Source organism: Solenopsis invicta, chromosome 4 (assembly GCF_016802725.1).
Source record: "Solenopsis invicta isolate M01_SB chromosome 4, UNIL_Sinv_3.0, whole genome shotgun sequence".
Taxonomy (NCBI): Eukaryota; Metazoa; Arthropoda; class Insecta; order Hymenoptera; family Formicidae; genus Solenopsis; species Solenopsis invicta.
Genome location: NC_052667.1, coordinates 11334240 through 11357684, shown reverse-complemented (window position 1 = coordinate 11357684; position 23445 = coordinate 11334240). Strand labels below are relative to the sequence as shown.

The 23445-nt window shown below is 31.1% G+C and overlaps 1 protein-coding gene across 1 annotated transcript; it reads right to left on the bottom strand.

Moving 5' to 3' along the window:
- Positions 1–6127: 6127 nt before the first annotated feature.
- Positions 6128–12812, bottom strand: LOC105198985 (60S acidic ribosomal protein P1). The gene is made up of 4 exons (XM_011165858.3): positions 12533–12812; positions 11738–11888; positions 8596–8697; positions 6128–6231 (listed from the first exon to the last, which is right to left on the bottom strand). Exons 1-4 carry the CDS (start codon positions 12602–12604, stop codon positions 6218–6220), a joined length of 339 nt encoding a protein of 112 aa, XP_011164160.1. The 5' UTR covers positions 12605–12812; the 3' UTR covers positions 6128–6217.
- Positions 12813–23445: the final 10633 nt, after the last annotated feature.

Genomic DNA, 23445 nt, shown 5'->3' with positions numbered 1-23445 from the left:
CCTTTTCGGATCTTATTCCTTCTATATCCCTCTCCCATCTTTCCCTCTCCTTTTTCTTCTTCTCCTCACAATGTTCCCTGTACCTCTTTCTCATTTCTTTATATTTTTTCCCTTCTCCTCCTCTCTTCCTCCACCATTTTAACTCCTCCATAACCTCTCTTTTTCTATCCCTACATTCCTCATCCCACCATCCTCTCCGTTCCTTCTTCTCTTCCTTCTCTACTCTCTCTAATGCCACTTCTACTTTTCTCTTCATTTTCCTCCAAACCTCCCCTACCCCCTCGCCATCACTATCCCTCTTCCCAAGTTATTCCTCAAATTTCTTTTTTCCCTTCTCCGTCCAAACCCCCCTTCTTCCTCTCCCTTTCCTTTTCCCGGTCCTCTCTTCCCTCCGGCCTCCTCCCTCCACCCATACCGTTATCGGGTGATGATCGGAGTCTACCCAATCCTCCACCTTCATCTTTTCCACCTTCCTTCTTGTCTCCTCATTCCCGATCACATAATCTATTACGGTCCCTCCCTTCCCTCCTGTATACGTCCATTCCCCCTCCTCATCCCCCTTTACGCTTCCATTCAATATTGACCATCTCAATTCTCCTATATAACCACATAGCTTTTTTCCCTCTCTATTCATCTTTTCATCCTTCGAGCTCCTTTTTCCCTGTTCTGCCCCTCCCTCTTCATCCTCACCTATTCTTCCCCCCTCTCCCCGTCCTAGCATTGAAATCCCCTCCTATTAACACCCTCACCCCTTCCTCTCTGTCCTCCATCCACTCTCTCAGCCTTCCCATTTTTCCCTCCAAATCTCTATTTACATACGAGGTGTGTTCAAAAAGTATCGCGAATTTTGAATTTTCGCGGGTTACGTATATTCGAATTTCGATCTTTTTGTGGCGTTATGTTGGTACTCATGTCTCTCACTTATGCCGACAAGCTCGGCCATTTTGAATGTTCACTTAATTGTTGACAGCTGCTTTGCTTGCACGTGTTTTGGATCGTCTTCGATTTTTACCTATTCAAAAAAATGGATCAAAGAACCTGTATCAAATTTTGTGTGAAAAACGAAATTAAGTGCGCGGATGCATTCCGAATGTTGACTGTGGCATACGGAGAAGCTACCTTGGACCGAAGCAACGTTTATCGGTGGTACAAAATGTTCTCAGAAGGCCGAGAAGATGTGAACGACGAAGAGCGTGCCGGACGCCCGAGCACTTCAACAACAGACGAAAAAATTAATGAAGTGGAGAAAATGGTATTGGCCAATCGTCGAATCACCGTTAGAGAAGTTGCTGAGGACCTAAACATATCGATTGGCTCGTGCCATTCGATTTTTATCAATGATTTGGGCATGAGACGGGTCGCCGCGAAATTCGTACCAAACGCCCCTGCTCACACATCGTTGCTTGTGCGCGACTTTTTGGCCAAAAACAACACACTAATGATGCCGCAGCCACCGTATTCCCCAGATCTGGCCCCCTGTGACTTTTTCTTGTTCCCTAAACTGAAGAGGCCCATGAAAGGACGACATTACGCTACGCTTGACGAGATAAAGACGGCATCGAAGGAGGAGCTGAACAAGATAAAAAAAAATGATTTTTTGAAGTGCTTCGAAGATTGGAAAAACCGTTGGCACAAGTGTATAATATCTCATGGGGATTACTTTGAAGGGGACAAAATAGATATTCATGAATAAATAAATAATTTTTGAAAAAACACAAAATTCGCGATACTTTTTGAACACACCTCGTATACTCCTATTAGTCTCCACCACTCTCCCCCTAAATTTACTTTTACTGCTTGTAATCCCTCCTCTTTTCTTTCCTTATCATCCTTTTCTCTCCCTATCCCCTCCCTTATCCCCACAATCATTCCTCCCATTGCCCTCCCTTTCTTACTCTTCCTTGCCGCCTCTTGCACTTCCCACACGTATCCTTTTGGCAGCCATTTTCGAACTCTTTCCCATCCCTTCTTCTGTAACCAAGTCTCACTCAGGAACATCACATCCCATTCTTTTAGTCTCTCCCTGAAATCCTTCTCTTTATTTTCCATGCCTGCCACATTCCAAAAGCCTATTTTATACTTTTTGCCATCCTCTTTTTTCTTATTCCTCCTCTTTTTCCTATGCTTCTCATTTTCCATATTTCCTTCTATTTCTCCCTCTCCCTCTCCCTCCGTCCACCTCCCTACTAAAAATTCTCTTTCTCTTTTTCCACTCCTCTACCCTTCTCCATCCCCCCCTTCCATTCTCTTACTTCTTTTCCGTGCCATTCCCTCAACTCATCCTTAATCTCATCCCATACCCATAATTTCTCCTCAATCCATATTTTCATATAACCTACTCTTACTTTCCTACCTTCCCTCTTTATTCTTTCCGCTTCCTTCCTTATCCACCACTCTATCCTTCTCTCCTTTTCTGTCAGATCATCCACTATCCACTCCCTTCTTTCCCTCAGCTTTGCTTTTCCTTTCATCACTACAATTTTCTCCCCTACACTTGCTAATCTTACCCATACCATTTCCCTTCCTTCCTTATCATTTTTCCCTATACTCCTTATCCCTTCCACTCTCGCTGTCGCCCCCGTTGCCCCCACTATCTCTTCTATCTCTTTTCTTAACCCCTCTATTCCTTTCTCCTTTGCTTTCACTCCTTTTACTATTATATTTCTCTTCCTTTCTTCCCTTCTCCTCTTTTCCCCCTCTAACTCTATTCTCTTCATCCTTTCTTCTAATTCCTTCATCTCTCCCTTTCTTCCTCTCTCCATCTGCTTTACCCCTTCCTCTTCCTTCCTTTCCTCATCCCCTTCCTCTTTCTCCTCCCTCCCCCTACCTTTCTCTATCTCTTCCACTCTTTTCTCTAAACTGTCTAATCTTTTCCTCATTTCTTCCATCCATTCCCTCATCTCTGCTTTCCCCTTCTTTACCTTTCTTAATTCCGCTTTAATTTCCTTAAAACCCTCCCTTACTTCCCTTAATATCTCACTCAACCCCCCTTCTTCTTGCCTTTCCAGCTGTTTTTCCGACTGCTTTTCTAGCTGTTTTTCCGGCGATCTCACTACCTTTATACTTTTCTTAAAAATATCTGCCTGTAATGCATCTATCTCCTTCCTTTTCTCTCCTCTCTTAAACGCCTCTATCAGCGATAGACTATATGCTCTATCCCTCATCCCCTCTGCTTTGCTCGGTCTCCCCACCCTCCTCTTCTCTTCCCCTGTCCCCTCCTCTACTTCCCTTTCTCTCTCCATCTCGTCTTTCCTCTAACCTGCCTACTTCCTATTCACGAGTTTATTTACTTGCAGTCGGGTTGTAAAAGAAAAACAAAAATTTCTTTTAAGTAATCTATATATATATATATTTTTTTTGTAGAAAATATGACTCTTTTATATTTAAGATGATCACTTTTACTCTAAAAAAAAAAAAAATTTAAACAAGTTTTATAATATTTTAGCTTATTTTTATAATTATTATACCGCTGTAGCAAATGCAAAAATATAAAATCATATATTAAGATATTAAATCGGTTACTTAAACGTTACTCTAATTCAAAATTTCCCGCTACTGCACTTACTCTCTCCTGCTCTGCTTCTCACTTCTACCGCCCGATGTTGCTACCCTCCCTCTTTTCTGCTTTCTCTCTACACTCTAAACCTGCTCTCCCGTCTAACCTCCAAATCCCATCCCAACCCTACTATCCCTCCTGTCTCCCTATTCTCTTCCTCCGGCCCTTTACCCTTATTCACCCTCTACCACCAGCCCCTTCCCTTTCCCTTCACCTCCTCGCACTCCACCACGTCTCACCCTATCCCCTAATACCTGTTTATCACTCGCACTCTCCACACACACACGTCAGTCACTCTCGCTACCGGAAACGGAAGTCCCAGTCAATTAGTGTAATATGATTAATTATTTAAACTTTATTAGCTTACATTAATTATAAACAATTAAAATAATCGATAATCGAAAAATTTTATTTAATGAAAAATAAAATACAGCAAAGTATCTCAAAAAATTCTACAATGCGTGATCATATAAATTAAAAGTAATGAAGCATAAAATTTTTAAAAAATATGATTAAAAATAGGGAGAATGTTATAAAATATAAGATTATTTATTAAAGTTGAGTTTTGTGGTTATATATCAAATAATGTATCCCAATCAGTACACAGTATTTTTTAAATGCTTTTTTAATATTTATTCAATATTAATTATTTACAATTCATTATAACAATAATATTTATTAAAAACTTTATTAATATTTATTTAACATTAATTAAATGTTTAAAATAATAATTTAAAAAAATATTAATTTAATATTTATTCAACGTTTATTTAACATTCATATTTCATTAATTACTCATTTAAAATAATGATTTGGGAAAAAGTTTATTTAATGTTTATTTAACATTTATATTACATTAATAATTTATTTGCAATAATTTAAAAAAACATTACTTTAACATTTTTTTCAAAATTAATTAAATTTTTATTTTGTTCTAATTTTTTATTTAAAACTATAATTTCAAAAACGTTAATTTAATGTATTTAACATTAATTTAATATTTATTTTACATTAAATTTTATTTGAAACAATAATTTCATAAACATTAATTTAACATTAATTGCATATTTATTTTATATTTATTTAACATCCATTAATGTTTAATTCAAATATTATTTAATACTGATAGATATTTATCGTCTCGGTAAATCAATAACATGTGGTTATCCGCTGCCAAAATTGCGTTTCCGCGGAGATTTTTAATATATTTAACATTTTTAATATATTTTTTCCTACCAAACATTATTGATTATATTATTATATTTATATAATTGTAAATCACTCTTATATTTTAAGTACCATAGTAAAAATTATAATTATAAATTTTAACAGTTATTTTATGCAATTTTTTAACAGATCGAAGAACTGCATAAAGAGCATGTTAATGTATATATAAGTTGTGTAAAAAAAAAACTAAAAATATTTTTTATATTTTTTTTCCAATACTAGTCATGTTTTTACAAAAATAAAGGAATTAAAAATTTACGATTAACTAATCTTGTCTATGCTGTCATTTTTTTAAATTTAAGTATTTCAACTCCAGCAAACATTAATTTGAGGTTAGAATAGTACTCTACAGCTTTGTTTAAGTCTACTTCGACCACGATTTAACGAAGATCGTCTTATTCGGCTGTATATACGTCATACAAGACGTCTTATTACGACTATAAATTCATGACTAATAAGATAGTCTTAAGTCTGGTCTTATTTTGAATAAGATCTGTCTACGAATCATGTCGAGACCAAACAAGACGTTTCCAAACAAGATCGTCTTGGACAAGTCTTAACTTGATATTTTGCTCAAGCATTTGCTTGATTCATGACTATGAATCTAGAGGGTAACTTAAGACCGTACTTAAGACGATCTTGAAAATAAGTCGACTATGAATACGGGCCTATGACAATTTTTTGCGGACATAATATATTGCTGCAATATTACAGCAATATCTCTGTAATATTCTTTAATATTATATAATATTACTGCGATAAATTTTCGCGGACATTAAACATTGCAGCAATATTGCTGCAATATTATTGCAATATATCTTTGCAATATTACCGCAATATTGCAATATTGCAGCAGTATTACGTGCTATGCAATTACATTTGGACTGCATACAGGTTGGTGAGGTAAGGAGAATAGAACTAGCTGAAAATCGGCACGTGCATCGAAATGTGTATTTTTTGCCGAGCCTTGGTTACAAAAAATCATGTGTCCGCTTAAAGGTTTTCCAAGCTTTAAAACACTCTTTTAAAAAAAATAGTGCAACGATTTCTTGCAATATCGAATTTCTTTTATAAAAACTCATCTCTTATAAAATGTTATTTTTCAAACTAAAGTTTACGGAAAAATGAAAAAAAAAAAAAACGTATTTGTTATAATATGCCTAACTCGCACAATTTTTTTCAAAATTTTTTAAAGTTTTTTATGTACATCTTTGTGCGAGAAAATCTCAAACGTGCTAAAACTTTTAAGCGGTAGTAGTGTATGTATGTAAAAGAGACAAAAAATAAAACCTTTACTTTTTTTTTAAGAATGTTTGTCTATGGTTGGGAAAAAAGTACACACAATTTTCCTATGAAAATGTTTTATTGTTTACATTATGTGTACAAGACGACTGCTGTACATACGTAAGGAATGGACCAATGCGATTCGTGACTCTAGTCGAATAAACCTGTAATCACATAATGCATTGTGAATAAAATAGAATTAGTTGTCCATTAAGTGGATCAATTAAATTATTGTATTCTCATTTTTAGAATATTGTATCATCATATATATATTCTGTAGCTAATACATGCTATATTATAATCACTGAATGTCATACTATTCTTTAGTTGATTTTTAAAGATTTAAATATAAATATCTCTCTACGACTACCTCAATTTACAAATTCTCAGACTTATAACCGGCATGCTGTTAACTAAAAATGAACAAATAGACTATATTGAAGCTGATTAAATACTCGTTATCTCGTGATCTAAATTAATTATTAATTTTATAATATTAAATATTATATTAAGAGTTACATGTGATTGGATGATTCACTTAAAGTAAGATCAGAGAATCCAGTTGACGAAGCTGTATACAACAATATTAGGATAATAACTAGTTAAAAAGTTAAAGTTAAAAAATTAATTTTTAATTTAACACTGTTAATTTTAAATAATTTAATTTTTAACTAGCTATTTTTAAAACACGTAAACTTTAATTTATTAACTTTTTTCCTAAATTAAATCTATGTAAAAAGAAAAATTATAAAAGAAAAATTCCCATATAAAACTAATATTTCTTTACTTTATATAAACATAATTTACTGACAAAATATTAAATAATAATCTATTATAATTCTGTATTATAAATCTACATCAATGTTTTGAGTATAATTTAATAACTTTAAAAAAAACTTTACAAATTTCTAATTCTTTAATATGAATAATGTTTTTCAAAATTATAACGTTTGATTTAACTTAATTTGACTTTAACGTAATTTTTAATTAAGTTAGTTTTTTTTTGTTCATGTAACTTTTAACATAACTAAATTAATTTTATAATTGCCTCAATGGTCAAACTGACTAATGCCTATTTCCATCAACAGATTAACTTTAATCTGAACTTATTTTTTATAAAAGAAAGAATTCTCTGAGAATTCCTGGATTTTCCAGGAATTTTATTAAAAATTTCAGGTAAGATTAGAGAATTTTTTAATGCAGTTTTAAAATAAATTTATTTTATTATCTTTTAATGTTCCTTAATCATACAATCATGAAGAAAAGCCACTTAAGTTTTAAATATTAAATTTTAAAAATTAAATTTTAAAAAAGTACTAATATTGAAAAAATACTAACAGATAAAATAATATATAATAAAATAAAATAATATATTTAATATGACATGATCTGCCTGCAATACACATATCCAATTCACCAGAATTCAATAAATGATTAAATACACACTTTACATCAATTTAGAATATTGGCGTAATGCCTTTTATTATTAACCCTTAAACACACCGTTCCGGAAAATTACGATTTTTCGATCTGGGACTTTTTGAAGTTATAACTTTGGTTCCAATCAATATTTTTCTACAACCTTTTTTTCTTTTTTTTCTTTTCAAATAAAAGTTTTAAAATCTCAGAAATGTGACTGCATAATCAACATTGCCGAAAAGTGATTTATTGTTAAGTTATAAAGGAAAAACCATTAAGCAAAAATTAAAAATTAAAAATCCACTTTTTCTTTAAAAAAAACCATATCTTTGCAATAAAAATTTTGAAAAATTTTACAATAGCGTTTTAAAGCTAGAGTCATACTTAAAAAAAAATTGTCATTTTTATTCCTTTTAAAAACTAATTATATAACAAGAGATATGAGATATTTTTGATTAACTTAAAGTGCCTAAAATTGAAAATTGATGTGTTTTATGGTATATTTCAGACCCCGCGCAGAAGTCCTCTTTTCCACAGCACTACATAGTATTTTAACTTTAGGCAAAATATATGCAAATAATATACGCAAACGGACCTGTTCGAACATATTTTGTCAAGTTTTTTTATATAAAATTATTCACAAAAAAAAGTTACACTCACAGTGATGGTCCCACAGACACCAATAAAACTTTGCTACCGCACCGTTCAAATTCTACTTGATCAATAAAGTTGATCAACCATATCAATTGAAAGAAATTTCAAACTTTTTACCCCCTGGTTCAAACCTCTTATCTCCTTTCATCTTTACATAAGCGTTCAAAATAGCACAGTAAATTTCCCCCCTAGTGTGTTTAAAGATTCCAATTATATAATTTTTTATAAGAATTTACAAGTCACATAAAAATGGACATGTATACCATATTTATTGTCAATTAATTTTGCATTAAAAAATTGATCAAAAAAATAATTTTGTTAAGTTTAACAAAAATAAAATTCTAGATTTTCCTGAATACCAGTAAAATTCCATGGAAATTCATAATTTTCAATAACAAAAAATTAATTCCCTGATAATTTCAGATTTTTCTGTATAAATTTGATATATAACTTACCAAAACCCATATCATCGTCTGATTCTTCTTCTGGTTCTTCCTTCTTCTTTTCTTCTTTGGCTGGAGCAGTTTCAGCGCTAACAGGTGCTGCAGCGGCCGGAGCTTCAAAAGAACAAAATAAAAATGTTTTTCATATAGAAATAATAATTAAAATAGTTAAAAAGTAATTAAATAATAATATAATTAAATATCAAATATTGTAATTAAAAAGATTATGTTTGTTGGAATAAATACTACTAAAAAAATAATTACACACTATAATATAAAGTAGTGTTCTACTAAAAATTACACAATTTTATGTTTTTTTCTTTTGTTGTCAACAAAACCTTGAGATTGTATCCTCATTGATAAAATCAAAAAAGTTTGTTTTCAGTTTCTTTTACCTCTTTTGCTGACCGAGCTAGCAATTTTAGTAATCTAGATCAGTGGATGAAGAGGTAATTATAAAATAACATTTATAAGTTTTTTTTATAGCAAAACTTAAACAACGTTATTTCAATTTATTTTGGATATGTGCAGTTATAAACTTGTTATCAAATGTCAAGCTTGTAATTTTGTATTTATTTTTTTTTATTTTAAGGTTTTCCAATCTTTTTACATAATAAAAAAACTCAATTAAATTTTAAGAACAAATTTATGATTTATAAATAGATACTTATAAATATTTCAAATCTTTTGATTGTACTGTTTTCTTTAAATAATTCTAAAACAGCATTAAATCTTATAAAAAGAAAAGTTTTGAACAATTTAATCGCAAATAAAATATAAAGATTTTGAAAAATTATATTAAAAAAAGTTTACAAAACATTTTAAAATTAAAAATAAAATTTCCCTGTATCATTTTTGTGTCAAAGTATAAAATATAAAATGTTCATGAATTATACAATTTTCTTTCATCATATTAATAAAAACTTGTTACTACATTAAAATTTTTATTATAAACTTTTCATTTTTTCCTACATCAATATTTATTAACATTACAAAGAAAATATTTTTGAATAACAAATGATCATTTTTATTGCTGAAATTTTCTTTATTATTTATTATGTTAAAAATGACAATGCTAAAAATTTCTGTATTAAAACATATAAATGAAAAGTCATGTGCCTCCTTTCACTTTCTTAAGTAAAAGAATCATCATTAGTAACAATAAATAAAGTATTATATTATAAGTAAGCTTATTTATATCGTTGAATAAAATAATATTTCAAAGCATACTTCCCACTAAACGGAAACGAATTTAAATTGATTAAAAATTTGTAAACCATTTTAATTCATTTTAATAAATTTTAGATTAAAAAATAGTAATTACATCATTTCAATCCTATGTGACAGAAATTAAAATGGATTGTATAACTCACAAAAACTTCTTTTGGATTGAAAAAATAGGAATCACTTCATTTCAATTCCATTTCATTAAAATGAATTACATGGTCCACATAACTTCTTTTGAATTGAAAGAATAGGTATTCCATAGTTTCAATCCCACTGCAAGGTTTAAAATGGATACAAGGACTTCTTAAATTATAATTAAATTTAAAAAAATCAAGAATGTGGATTTGACTACACGAATCCGTTTCTATCCATTTCATTTCATTTCCATTTACTGTAATGGGTTACATTACATACCTTCTCAACTTTCAAAAAAGTCAATTCTTTTTTTTTTTTAATTTTTCTTTATGGTGTTTAGAATACAAAAAGTGGAAAATTATTAAAAACATAATTATTCACATGGATTTTCTTCATCAAACTTTAAACACGTTTTTTCAAAACTATGTTTTTCAAAAATCTTAGCACAATAATGTTAACAATTTTCAATCTTTTTTAATAAAACAAATTTTCACTTATGTAAAAATGCAATTCTCTGTGTCCTGTTGGGCCATTCTTTTTTAATTTTTATAAATATATAAAGATTAAAAATTTGGTGACAAAAATTGAACTTTTTTTTATAAACACTAACTTTTTGATTCTTACAAAATTTTGGAATTTGTCCTGTTAATGTGTCTTGTTAACAATCACTCTAGAAACTCGTAATAGTTTTTATTTCTGTTTGCCTTACAGAATTCTAGAACGCTAACTCTAGAGGGATATCTTGCCAAACAGTCCAAGAGCAATAAATGTCAATTTAAATAAGCCAAAACAGTTTTAAAATATCTTTTTCACATTAATAATCAATAAAACATCCTAATCAATAAAATGTCCTTTGTGTAGATATCAAACTTATTATCCTTTCAAAAAAATATTCTCAAAAAATCAGTAATCTTCTCAATATTAAGATATGTAATCACTTAAAGATGTTCTGGCATACAATCCCAGACAAAAATTGCTTAAATTTGAAATTGATAAAATTCTACCGTTTTATAACTCAAGACGTACACTATATGTACTCGTATCATGTATAGGACTTAAATAATGTCAGTTAACTTGATATTTGGCACTGCAAATAAATATATTTGTATATTTTTGCAATCGTCAACAAAAAACTTTTGGACGTGAATTTTACTAGAAATAAACTGTAAAAAATAAAAAAACGAGATGCATATTGATAACATTTAATGCAATTTAATGTATATTAGATATCAAATCGTATTTAAAAATTCATAAGATATTTAAATAAATATCATTAACATAATATTTGTCCTTCTATCACTTTATACAAGTCAAAGTAGAATGTGGTTACGTAGCATGGTTATGTAGCCCATTCAAAAATTTGACATTTACTGAAATTTTGAGTCATTTTATCATTGATATCTTAGTTAGTAAATCGGTATAAACTTTTTTTTAGAAATATTGCTCAATATTTTATTTACTCATAAACAAAGTTTCAGAATATTGGCAATGTTGCTTCTTTACAATTTCATTGATATAAGTAAAAATGTACTGCTACACCATAAGAATACATGTAAAATTTAAAGCTGAATAATTCCTGAACAAGTTAGAAGATCAATTTCAAATTTTAAACATGTGTTCAGATAATAAATAGAAACAATTTATAAAATTTTCAAGGAATTGTCAATGTTAGACGTTACCACCAGTACATCCTTAATTTATCTTGTATTATATTTTACAAAAAAATGTTACAAAAGGAACATAGTATTATGATTAAAGTTTGCAAATAGTTTATCAATAGAAAAATATATACCTGCTCCAACAGGCGCTGCTCCAACACCAGATCCAATGTTTGTAATCAATTCTTTAACATTTATGCCTTCCAAGGCTTTGGCAAAAAGTCCAGGCCAATAAGATTCAACATTTACATTGGCTGCTTTTAAAATTGTTTGTATTTTCTCACCCTGCAAAATGAAAATATGTAATTCAAATTAATATATTGCACTTATTTTTTATTCTGTATAAAATTAGATTTGGCAAACTTTATTTTATTTCATGAAATTCAATGACATAACTAATAATTAATTTAACTTTCTGCAGTAGTGAAATCAAATTAAAAGTACTACCACTATAAACTTTAATGAAAAATTACTTTGTAATAATTATAAAAATAAAAAATTACTAAAATTTAAGGCTAAACCTAAAATTTTATTTAAAAATTTTTAAATAATTTTTATAATCTTCATATAAATCAAAGTGTTTATACAAATTATCACAAGTTAATTAAAAAAAAACTATTAAACAATTCTTTCTAAATTTTATTATATTCAACAAAAAAATTTAAACCATTTAGTAGTAAAAAATAACAAAAATTCAAGATTAACTTTAATTTTTCTTTTTACTATAAACGAACACGTGTATAAATCCAACGAGATGAGAGGTTAGGAAACATAATTGGTTAAACATTTCATTAAAATAAGACATTACGTACAAAACTATATATGCGTGATGTAATTGTAATATTAATGAACAAATATAAGAACGATAGTGAAACGCATCTGATAAAATCGATAAAATAAAGGTGAAAATAAAGCATGATAATACTAACGGTTACGGCGATATCATCATCGACGAGAATTAATGCGGAGTAAACGCATGCCAGTTCAGCCTCGGTCGTCATTTTCTTGTTTTAGATTTGATTACTCAAAAACGGATTGAACTTATATCGGTGTAAGTCGTCGGATACGACCTTAGCTCTAAAAGAGAGAACAAACACCAAGTTCACGACTTACTAGCAGTAAAGAGCAAAAGAAGCGGAAGAGAATCTTTGTGTCGATTTACCCGGATATCACGTGATGTATTTACAGTCGTGATCATTAAAGGGCCTCGCACATGAAATGCATAAAGGTTGGTTTATGCAGGCCGTAAACGCTAACTTATTCCGGAATCTATAAAAAATTGACCAATCATAATCAATGTATAGAAAAATAATCGACTATGATTGGTCAATTTCTTACAGATTCCGGCATAAGTTAGTGGTTACGGCCTGCATAAACCAACCTTTACATAACATAAGCACGTTTTATAAGACCAATGGACCAATGAGCATCCAACATAAAATCGCCATATTGATTTACATAAAATTCCTATTGGTCCAAAGGCTTTAAGGGCCTCGCACATAAAATGCATAACACAGCATAAAAGTAGCATAAAATCTCAGGACCAATGGGAATCTTATGTAAATCAATATGGCAACTTTATGCTGGATGCTCATTGGTCCATCGGTCCTATTTGTACAGTCGTGAGCTAAAAGGTTGCAACACATTTTCTTCGATGGTTTTTGGAATGTAGATTTGCTTATCAAACGGCGAACGTAATTGGTTCTTACCTGTGAATATAACCAATTACGTTTGCCAATTGATGACATCGAAGAAAATGTGTTGCAACATTTTAGCTCACGACTGTACAGTTTGTGCTAGGTATACCTAGGGTCCGATTCTAGGGTCCACGTTTTGTTCTTAGTTGTTTTTACGTTCATGACTATTATAAACGGATGCTGCGTCAGCAATCATGAGTGTATCGTAGTATTAGTAAATTATGTTTTGACAGCCGGCCGATGTAACCTCAATTTTGATCGGTGAAATCTCAGAAATATTCCAAAGCTTAATTAAAAGGAAGCGGATCAAAGCCTTTGATAATTATCGTCACAAACACTCCGTTGTTGACTATCCTTACATTTATTAAAGAATACGGTAATGTCTTGCACCAAGTTTTATTATTACCTGTAATCGTCAGAAAAACAGTTCACAAAGTGTATTTTCTTATTGCCAAATAATAGCACTTTTTATTTTCAAAACTACAACTTATCTGATATATCAAAGGCTTCGATCCGTTTTTTTTTTTTTTCAATTAAGCTTTGGGATATTTCTGAGATTTCACCGATCAAAACTGAGGTTACATCGGCCGGCTGTCAAAACATAATTTACTAACACTACGATACATTCATGATTGCTGACGCAGCATCGGCTTATAATAGTCATGAACGTAAAAACAACTAAGAACAAAACGTGGACCCTAGAATCGGACCCCAGGCATATCTGGCACGAACTGTACACCTCTGGAATTTGATGAGTGACACTCTTTTGGACACAGCATAATTGGACACCAACCAATCATTTTGACTTATCTAACCAAACCAACGGAAAAACTCTAAGCATTGGCCGCTGTGAGTGGTGGTGTCCAATCGTGCGGTGTCCAATCGTGCGCACCCCGAATTTGATTCTGTCCACGGAAAATTTTCTAAATTGAGAAGTCACCACTTTCTACATACCGTTTGTTTTCTGGGGGTCTATCATGTAACATTTCCCCTAAGGCGAAAACGTGAAAAGTGAAAAGTTTCACGTGAACTGCACGATCATGTACACCCAAGGACTTTGATTCTGTCCATGGGGAAATTTTTCAAACTGAGAAGTCACCACTTTCTACATATTTTCAGTTCATGATTAATGAAACAACTAGAGCTTATTGGTTGTTACGTTAATCATAAACTGTAAATATGTAGAAAGATAGCGACTTCTTAGTTTGGAAAATTTCCCCATGGACAGAATCAAAGTCCTTGGGTGTACACCCAAGGACTTTCCGTTTGTTTTCTGTTCCTGAACTCTCTAAATAAGTGTACACTTAAAATGAAATAGATAGATGTTTCAAAGTTAGCGAAAGCAAGAAGGAACGTTCCAGTGCAGTCTAGTACAGGAATAGAAAACAAGCCTTTTGATTCTGTCCATGGGGAAATTTTCCAAACTAAGAAGTCACTGCTTTCTACATACTTGCAGTTCATGATTAATGAAACGACTAAAGCTTATTGGTCGTTACGTTAATCATGAAGTGTAAGTATGTAGAAAGATAGCGACTTCTCAGTTTGGAAAATTTCCCCATGGACAGAATCAAAGTCCTTGGGTGTATATACACGAGTATGTAGAAAGTGGTGACTTCTCAGTTAAGAAAATTTCCCCATAGACAGAATCAAATTTCATGGGTGTACGATTCCACGGAATCATGTAACTCACTCATGAGCGGAAATATGAACTTTTTCGCCATTAGCCGTGATGGCGAAAAGATGAAAATTTAGGGAATTAATAAATTATATGTATTTTGAAATAAGAATGAAAGTGTGGTAACAGTGTGGTAACAGTTTGAAGAGGTATTATTGAAGAGGTTAACCTTTTTGGTATTGCATTGCGTTGATAGGATAAAGTAATACATACATAAATAAGAATAATGCTTTTGTGATATAATTAGGTTTGATATTTATATTTGACAAATTGATATTTTGATAATTATATAGAATAAGGCTTCATCAAATGCAAATTTAGATAAAAATATACTTTAACGCGTTTTGATACACAATGATATAAGAAAGGTGCGTCTGAAATAGAATATTAATTAATCATGTAAGTGTTTATAACTTATAAATTTGGAAAATACAAGTGTGAGCGGAGAATTCACTTTTGATCAAAGTCCGTATTCTAAATTATTCAATATTTTTTAATTAAACAAAGTTAAATTAGTGACTAATAAAATTAATTTACTTTAAAATTTGCATAAATATAAAACTAAATTAAAGTTATTTTTGAAAAACGTTGTATTAAATTACAATGTAATTTTTAGAATTAGATTACTACATAATAAAATAGTTGTTACAACCCACATAGCACGTAATATTGCAGTGATATCATAGCAATGATATCATAGCAATATCATTTTTACATTGCAATATTACAAATGAATTATTGCAGAAATATCACGAAATATTACTGTGATATCACAGTAATATTAAAATGTCCGCGAAAACGCATCACAGTAATATTACTGTGATATTTTATAGTAATATTACTGTGATATTTCACAATATTTCTGTGATGTTTATATGATATTTAAATAATATTGCAAGAAATTAAATAAATAAATTATTTCAATTTATTTTATTTTTATTGTTATTCTTAATATTATTTTCATATTGTTACATGTAAAACATATTAAACATAAAAAAAATTATATTTATTAAAACAGAATACAATAATGTAAACGTAATAAATGTTTAATTTACAAAAAATAATCTCTTGTATCCTTTTTCATTTTTGTTAAAAAAGATTCAATTTGAATTATAATTTTAATTTATGTTCAAGATTAAATAACAATACAAAATATTATTTACATGTAAAAATATAAAATTTTATATGGACCAGCGTTCCACGCGTACCCCTTAAAAAAAATTGATAAACTTGTTTGACAAAATATAATCAGTTACTGATCAGTAATCAGTTTATTGAAACAAGTTTATCAACTTTTTTTTCAAGGGACGTTACATTGGAAAAAAAATTAGAACAAGTATTCGTTTCCAAATTACAACAAGCAACGATTTTCTTTAAAATCTCACTGAAGTGTGAGCTAGTGAGTCATGGTGAGTCGGCCCGGTCGGCCGTAGTGGCGTCTAAATATAACACCTGTGGCTGCACTTGACTCACGAGAAGGTCTCCAGCGGCGCGGCCACCTAGCGGTGGTGCCAGCACTCACTTGTTTACGTGGAGTCTTATACACACGGCGGGACCGCATAGCGGCTGTGCACGCGCTTGCTTGTTTCATCGTATGTTGTGACGGTCGGTGACCGAGCCGCAACATTATATACATACATATAATTAATGAACATTGTAAAATACCTAATTAATGATAGAATATATATATAATCATATTTTTTAATAGAGTTGAAAAAAAGTGAAATCTAAAGAAAAATTTGTTGGAAATTTAATATTTTAATTAACTTGAAAAACCTTTTACTGTGGTGTATAATAGTCTAATCAATATTAATGAATAAACTATTTCACAAAATAATGTACCAAACAGTAAATATTAAATGACGTGAAAATGTATATTTTTTTAAAAACTTCTAAATATACTTTGAAATATTTATTGCCAAGTGAATAATAAATGTGTATTAACAAAACTTTTTGTAAACATTTTTTTTTAAATTCCTCATGATAAAAATTTTTAAAAATTAAAATCAATTTTGTGCTCCTGTAAAAATTATAAATGGCAATAAGACAAATACAAAGGTTTTTCTGTAATTTTTTAATAAAATCATTATTGATCGAGTTGTAAAGCAATAATTAAATTGATAGATTACATAGAAGAGCGTACATTATAGTTTATACATATATACAGTTTAAGGAATAAACTAAATCTATCTAAACTAATAATAAAAATTAATTAATTTTTTTTCTTAACATTTACTTTTATTCCACGAAAGGGCAAAAACATAATTATTTTATTTGTAAGTTGATTTCTTCTATAGGATATCGAAATTACCAAGAATATTAAGGATACTAAAAATATCGAAATTAATCAAAGAGATAGTGACGTTGCATTAATAAGACATAATAAAAACGTCATTTGACATTACCTTGTTCTTTGAAATTAAATATTGCAACAATATATTGCAATGATATCATTGGAATATTTTAATGTTATTATCACTGTGTAATATCACAATAATATTTCTGTGATATTTCTGTGATATCAGTGGAATATTTCAATGTCATTAACACTGTGTAATATCATAGTAATATTTCTGTAATATTTCACAGTAATATGTAATATTTCTGTGATATTGCAATGATTCTGTGATATCACAGAAATATTACGTGCTATGTCGGAATATATGGATCATCAAAAATAAATGTAATATATATTATATTTGTAAAATAAGTTTATGCAATATAACTAAAAAATATTGCTTTTTATTTATGAATATATTTCTTTACAATTTCTTTTTTTATATAATTAAATTTTTACAGTAAAAGTTATATTATAAAAGCAGGTAGAAATCTTTTTCACGACCGCTTAATAATTGCGATGACAGATTCGAGCTTCTAAAGGCTGAATTTTGGAACGCAACCTAAACTTCCGCGCATTATCCATACATAATCGCTGTGCGTGAAAAGATTCACGTGAACTTTCTATGAGTGAAAAATGAAAAAATGAGAATTAAAAGGTAAAAAGTTCCACATGAAGTTACATGATTGACCCCCTGCTCCTGAACTCTCTAAATAAGTATACACTTAGTGCCACTTGCACCAACGCCGATTAACTTAATCGCTGATTAGTCTATCGGAATTGACCAATTGTATTTGTCGTTAAGTAAAAACGACAAATGCGATTGGTCAATTCCGATAGACTAATCAGCGATTAAGTTAATCGGCGTTGGTAAAAGTGGCCCTTAAAATGAAATAGATAGATGTTTCAAAGTTAGCAAAAGCAAGAAGGAACGTTCCAGTGCAGTCTATGCAAGAATAGAAAACAAGCCTATACTCGCAGTTCATGATTAATGAAACGACTAGAGCTTATTGGTCGTTACGTTAATCATGAACTGTAAGTATGTAGAAAGATAGCGACTTTTCAGTTTAAAAAATTTTTCCATAGACAGAATCAAAGTTCTTGGGTGTACACCCAAGGACTTTGATTCTGTCCATGGGAAAATTTTCCAAATTAAGAAGTCACCACTTTCTACATACTCGCAGTTCATGATTAATGAAACAACTAGAGCTTATTGGTTGTTACATTAATCATGAACTGTAAGTATGTAGAAAGATAGCGACTTCTCAGTTTGGAAAATTTCCCCATGGACAGAATCAAAGTCCTTGGGTGTACAGTCGTGTTCATTATAGGCTGCGTTCCGAAATTCACTGCCAGTACTGAAAATCTATAGTATACGTAACATGAACTATAGATTTTCAGTACTTGCAGTGTATATCGGAACGCAGCCATAGTTGCGACACTTTTTCTTCGATGGTTTTTGGAATGTAGCCTTGCTCATTGAGCGGCGAATATAATTGGTTGGATCCACAAGTAAGAACCAATCATGTTTTCAGCTCTTGTTATAGTTGCGTGTTCAGAGACGCATCTAAGAAAAAGTGTCGCAACTATGATGAACACGACTATACACCCATGGAATTTGATTCTGTTCATGAGGAAATTTTCCAAACTAAGTAGTCGCTATCTTTCTACATATTTACAGTTCATGATTAACATAACGACCAACAAAATCTAGTTGTTACATTAATCATAAACTGCTAGTATGTAAAAAGTGGTGACTTCTCAATTTAAAAAATTTTCTCATGGACAGAATCAAATTCCATGGGTGTACACCCAAGGCTGCGTTCAGATTCCCCACCCGAGTGCACCCAGGCACCTAAAGAGCGTTCAGATTCCTTTAGAGTGCCCCTACCGGACATTAGGTGGGTCGTTCACTTTATCACTCTGTCTATCCCGAGAGAGTGGAAAAACCACATGGGTCCTTGAGCCGGGTGAAACGGGTGGGTGACATAAAGGTGCGTTCCAAAATGTATCGCTATAAAAATTTCTATATATTTGTGATAAAGCTCGTATATTTAAAACAAATTTAAAATAAAAAAATAAATTTAATTTAAAATATTATAGTAAATAAAAATTAAAATGTATAAATATAATAAAGAAAAACGTTAATAACCAAGTAAAGTTTAAACGTTTTGTTTATTATTCTGTTTATGTAATTACAGATTAATAAATATTAATCTTTTATTCTATTAATGTAAGGTTTCTTGGTCTACAGTCTCACAAAACCGTTATATAAATATTTATATTTGAGATTAGTATGTTAAAGATTTTTAGTATTATTAAATATTTTCTGATACTAATAAAATATACTGTTTGTTTCTGTTCCTGAACTCCCTGAATTAGTGTGCACTTAAAGTGAAATAGATATATATTTGAAAGTTAGTAAAAACAAGAAGGAACGTTCCAGTGCAGTCTAGTGCAGGAATAGAAAACAAGCCTATACATATAATAGATGATATGCGCAATATATATCTTCATCTAATTTGTTAAAATAAAAATTTATTTTCATTGTTTAAATTGATTCGTCCTATTCTACTAACATTTAATTTTCATCTACTTTAGTTATATTGATAAGAATATTCATAGTAAAATATTTATGTATTATCTTTATCGTTTATCTTAATTTATTATGTAATTTATTCTGAATCTGAGATATTTATGTTACTATTTCTCAGCGTTATTTGCTAAACACACCCAATGTTTGAGAGTGCGTTCAGATTCCATAAACCACTAGGGAGCTTTTCATTAGCTCCGCCCATTTACCCAGTCACCCAGAGATCACTCACCGGGTGGAGAATCTGAACGCAGCCCAAGGGGTGTTTACGATAACTAATCGGATCTCGGATTGGATTGAACAATGGTACTCAACGTAGGTATAGAAAATTTCCCTAGGCCAATCGGAATGACGATTGCTGTCTCAAATGTAATCCGATTGATGACGAAAGCGTGGAGACCGAGAAGCATGCTTGAAAAGTAAGTCTCTTTATTTTTTTAAACGTTACATCCAGCCTTAAGGAAAAGAGAGGCTATAGCCTGCCGCAGACGATACGTTTTTTCTTATTGGATTTTTAACTGGATTTTCTTACTTGCTACCGTACGGGCAATGGTACTGGCAGTGCTACTGGCCGTGGCTTCACACGGTGTGAGTTTTCGTACGGGTTGAGCAACTGAAATTTGTTTCATAGAAGCGGCACACTTAAATATGGATGAGATAGATGAGATGGATGAAATTATTGCAACAGTTGTACATTGTCATAAAATTGCTATTGCATTATTTTTAATTATTGAAAAATTGCAACAACAAAATAAATATCGCCGACGTTTATGGAGTCGACAGTCAATACATTCTTTAATGCCTTACTTTTACTGTGCTTATTATTGTAATTTGGTGTGTTTATCGCATATAAACATGGTTCCTATTAGTAGGCCTCTATTAAACATAAAATACTTTTTTTGGACTATTTTGAAGTCTTTTCATTTTTGCACGACGTCATGTTTGCGAAGTGAATTCACGTTTGAACTTTGACAACACTTCGACAGTATAACCTTCGACAATATAACCCAGTATAACCTATACGTCCTGATTGGCTTTCACAATAAACCAGTACAGAATCACGTAAGAAAAATAGGACATGATCTATTACGAAAATCCAGTACGCGAGCCAGTAGCGTAGCCCGTAAGCTACCCATTTCCAGTACGGGAGCACGTAAGACTGCCAGTATAGGAGCACGTAAGCAATCCCGTAAGAAAAAACGTATCGTCTACGGCAGGCTTATCTCTCAAAGATGCCTGGGACTTGGTGAAGGCAGGGAAGGATGCAACAAAATCTCTTTTATTCTCGTGACCGCACTAGTGGGATGTACGGCACGAGCCGAACGCACTTTTGATGATTCCGAAATTATGCGTCAACGTGTAATGACACGCTTTAACGCCTTTTCAGAATCGTGCGATCGTTGGTCCTAATTTGAGTCAGAGAACTCAATCTCTATAACTCGGGATTGGACCGAGTGCAATCTTTTCGAGTCGGGAGGTTAGTGTGTGAGTACGAGATGGGTTGATGAAATAAAATTTTACATTGGAGCTTCCTTTTAACTAAAATTTAACATATATTCTGATACTTGAATTTTACATACATAAAGGTTCAAAGAATTAGCAAATAAATACATAATCGGTTATTGTTACTTAATAGAAAAAAGAAACCAGTGTAACAAGGTGATCGTTATCAACTAAAACAGGAGTACGTAATTAAAATATAAAACCGATTAGGTAAAGATTAAAATTTAAGTACATTGTTTAATATGAAATTAACATTATTTTTGAGGGTTGAAAACATTGAGATTTACAAGATGGAATATGATTAATAATCAAGAATACAAATAATTAAGAATTAATGTTAGTGTAAATTACCTATTTTAATTAAAAAAGCTAAACGGTGCATTTTGAATAATTGATCTAGAAACTATATATATATATTGAATTAACATTAATTTTTGAAAACTTAAGCTATACGCATTATTATATACACAGGAGGAGATGGAATTAATTAATTTCGGTTATGGTAATCGTAATTATGCGTTGAGATTCATATTTTAACTATTGAATCAAATCAAAACCTAAGATTTAAGAATAGAAGTAAAACATTTACACTTACATAAAGATTTAAGAAATATTTAGAGGGAAAGTCGGGAATTGTTTAAGATGAGAATTGCTGTATTAATCCGAAATAGAATAATAATATTGGGAACAAGGAGCTGGGACATGAATGGCTGTGATTGCTCATTAGCGATTGATTCCTGGCGAGTTGAATGGAAAATTGAAGTAAAACCGAAAAAGAGAAAAGAGAAAAAACTTACTTATTAGTTGGACAAGAAGAGAAAGGGGAGAACTATGGAAATCTACGGGTTGAAAGGTGCTTGACGCAGCTCAGGCTGTCCGCTCAGGGGATGCTTCAACGGTGAGCTGCTCGGAGTTTTAATGTATGTAATTCTTAAGCACAGATTCTAAGTTTAAAACGATTTTGAAAATAAGCATAGCGCACAGCTTTGATACTTGCAACGCGTGGATGTGAGTGCAAACTTGGAATTTTTTGAATGAATGTTCGAGGCATTCGAAGCTGCGTATTTTATAGGGCTTAAGAAAAGGGCGTGAGATTAGTTTAGTGGGTGAGATGAGGATTTGATTGGGTAAAGCCTTTTGAGCTTTTTCCCTTTCCTTGGAGATTCCTTGTTGTCGAAATTTTGAGCTTATTCATTGGGTAGTTCACCAACGCTCACTACCAATCATCTTCTCGGATGATCTCTCGTTGGCTAATTTTCCATCTTCTCTCGATTTTTCTGAACTCTAAGAGGGGCGAGCAGTTGCATCACCCAATCGCTTAAGGGATTTGTTATCTTACAGTTTCTCTTCTTGGAACGTTCGGTCCCGATTTTTTATATCGCCGCGTCCGTTTATTTGGGACTCGCTTTTCATATGAATCATCTTTCCGTTCGTGATGAAACATAGGTTCGAACAAACAAAGCCGGGTTGTAAATTTTGATTTTATAGTTTTATAGTTTCCGTCCGGCGTCGCGAGTCAATCTTATCTCTGATTGTTGCCAGACTTTAATAACGTTTAGATTTTTTCTCTTTCGAGTCCAGGCTTTGTTCGTCCATATGAATTATTAAATAAGCATCGTTGCTTGTAATTTTGTCGTCGCACGATTTCTCCTTTTTTTGCTTTTATTTATTGCTCCGGATGTAATATGTGGCCATTATATATATTTATATATATATATTCCGAGAACAATGTTTGATTTTTTCTTCTTCTTATAATAGCCGGGTGATAGTGTTATTTGTAAAAGAGAAATCGTGGAGTTCCGGGTATAAGTATTGTAAATTTTACAGACAATCCCTTAGCTTGTTTAGCATAATTTATATAATGGATGCGAAAAGGGAAATCGTGCAATCCTCCGGATGTAACATAAATAATAACACAAAAAATCAAAGATAAAGTTAAAAAGAATGATTTGAATTTAGATTTATTGTAATTTTTTTTGTCTAAACACTGGATTTCGTTTAAATTTCTGTTTGTAAAAATTAATTAATCTATTCTA

What these genes read in the sequence shown, in the direction of transcription:
- LOC105198985 (XM_011165858.3), bottom strand. Translation starts at nt 12,604, where the DNA reads ATGACGACCGAGGCTGAACTGGCATGCGTTTACTCCGCATTAATTCTC. An exon ending in ATGATGATATCGCCGTAACC is followed by an intron (nt 11,889 to 12,532) that starts GTTAGTATTATC and finishes TTCATTTTGCAG; the next exon opens with GGTGAGAAAATACAAACAAT. An exon ending in AGCAGCGCCTGTTGGAGCAG is followed by an intron (nt 8,698 to 11,737) that starts GTATATATTTTT and finishes GTTCTTTTGAAG; the next exon opens with CTCCGGCCGCTGCAGCACCT.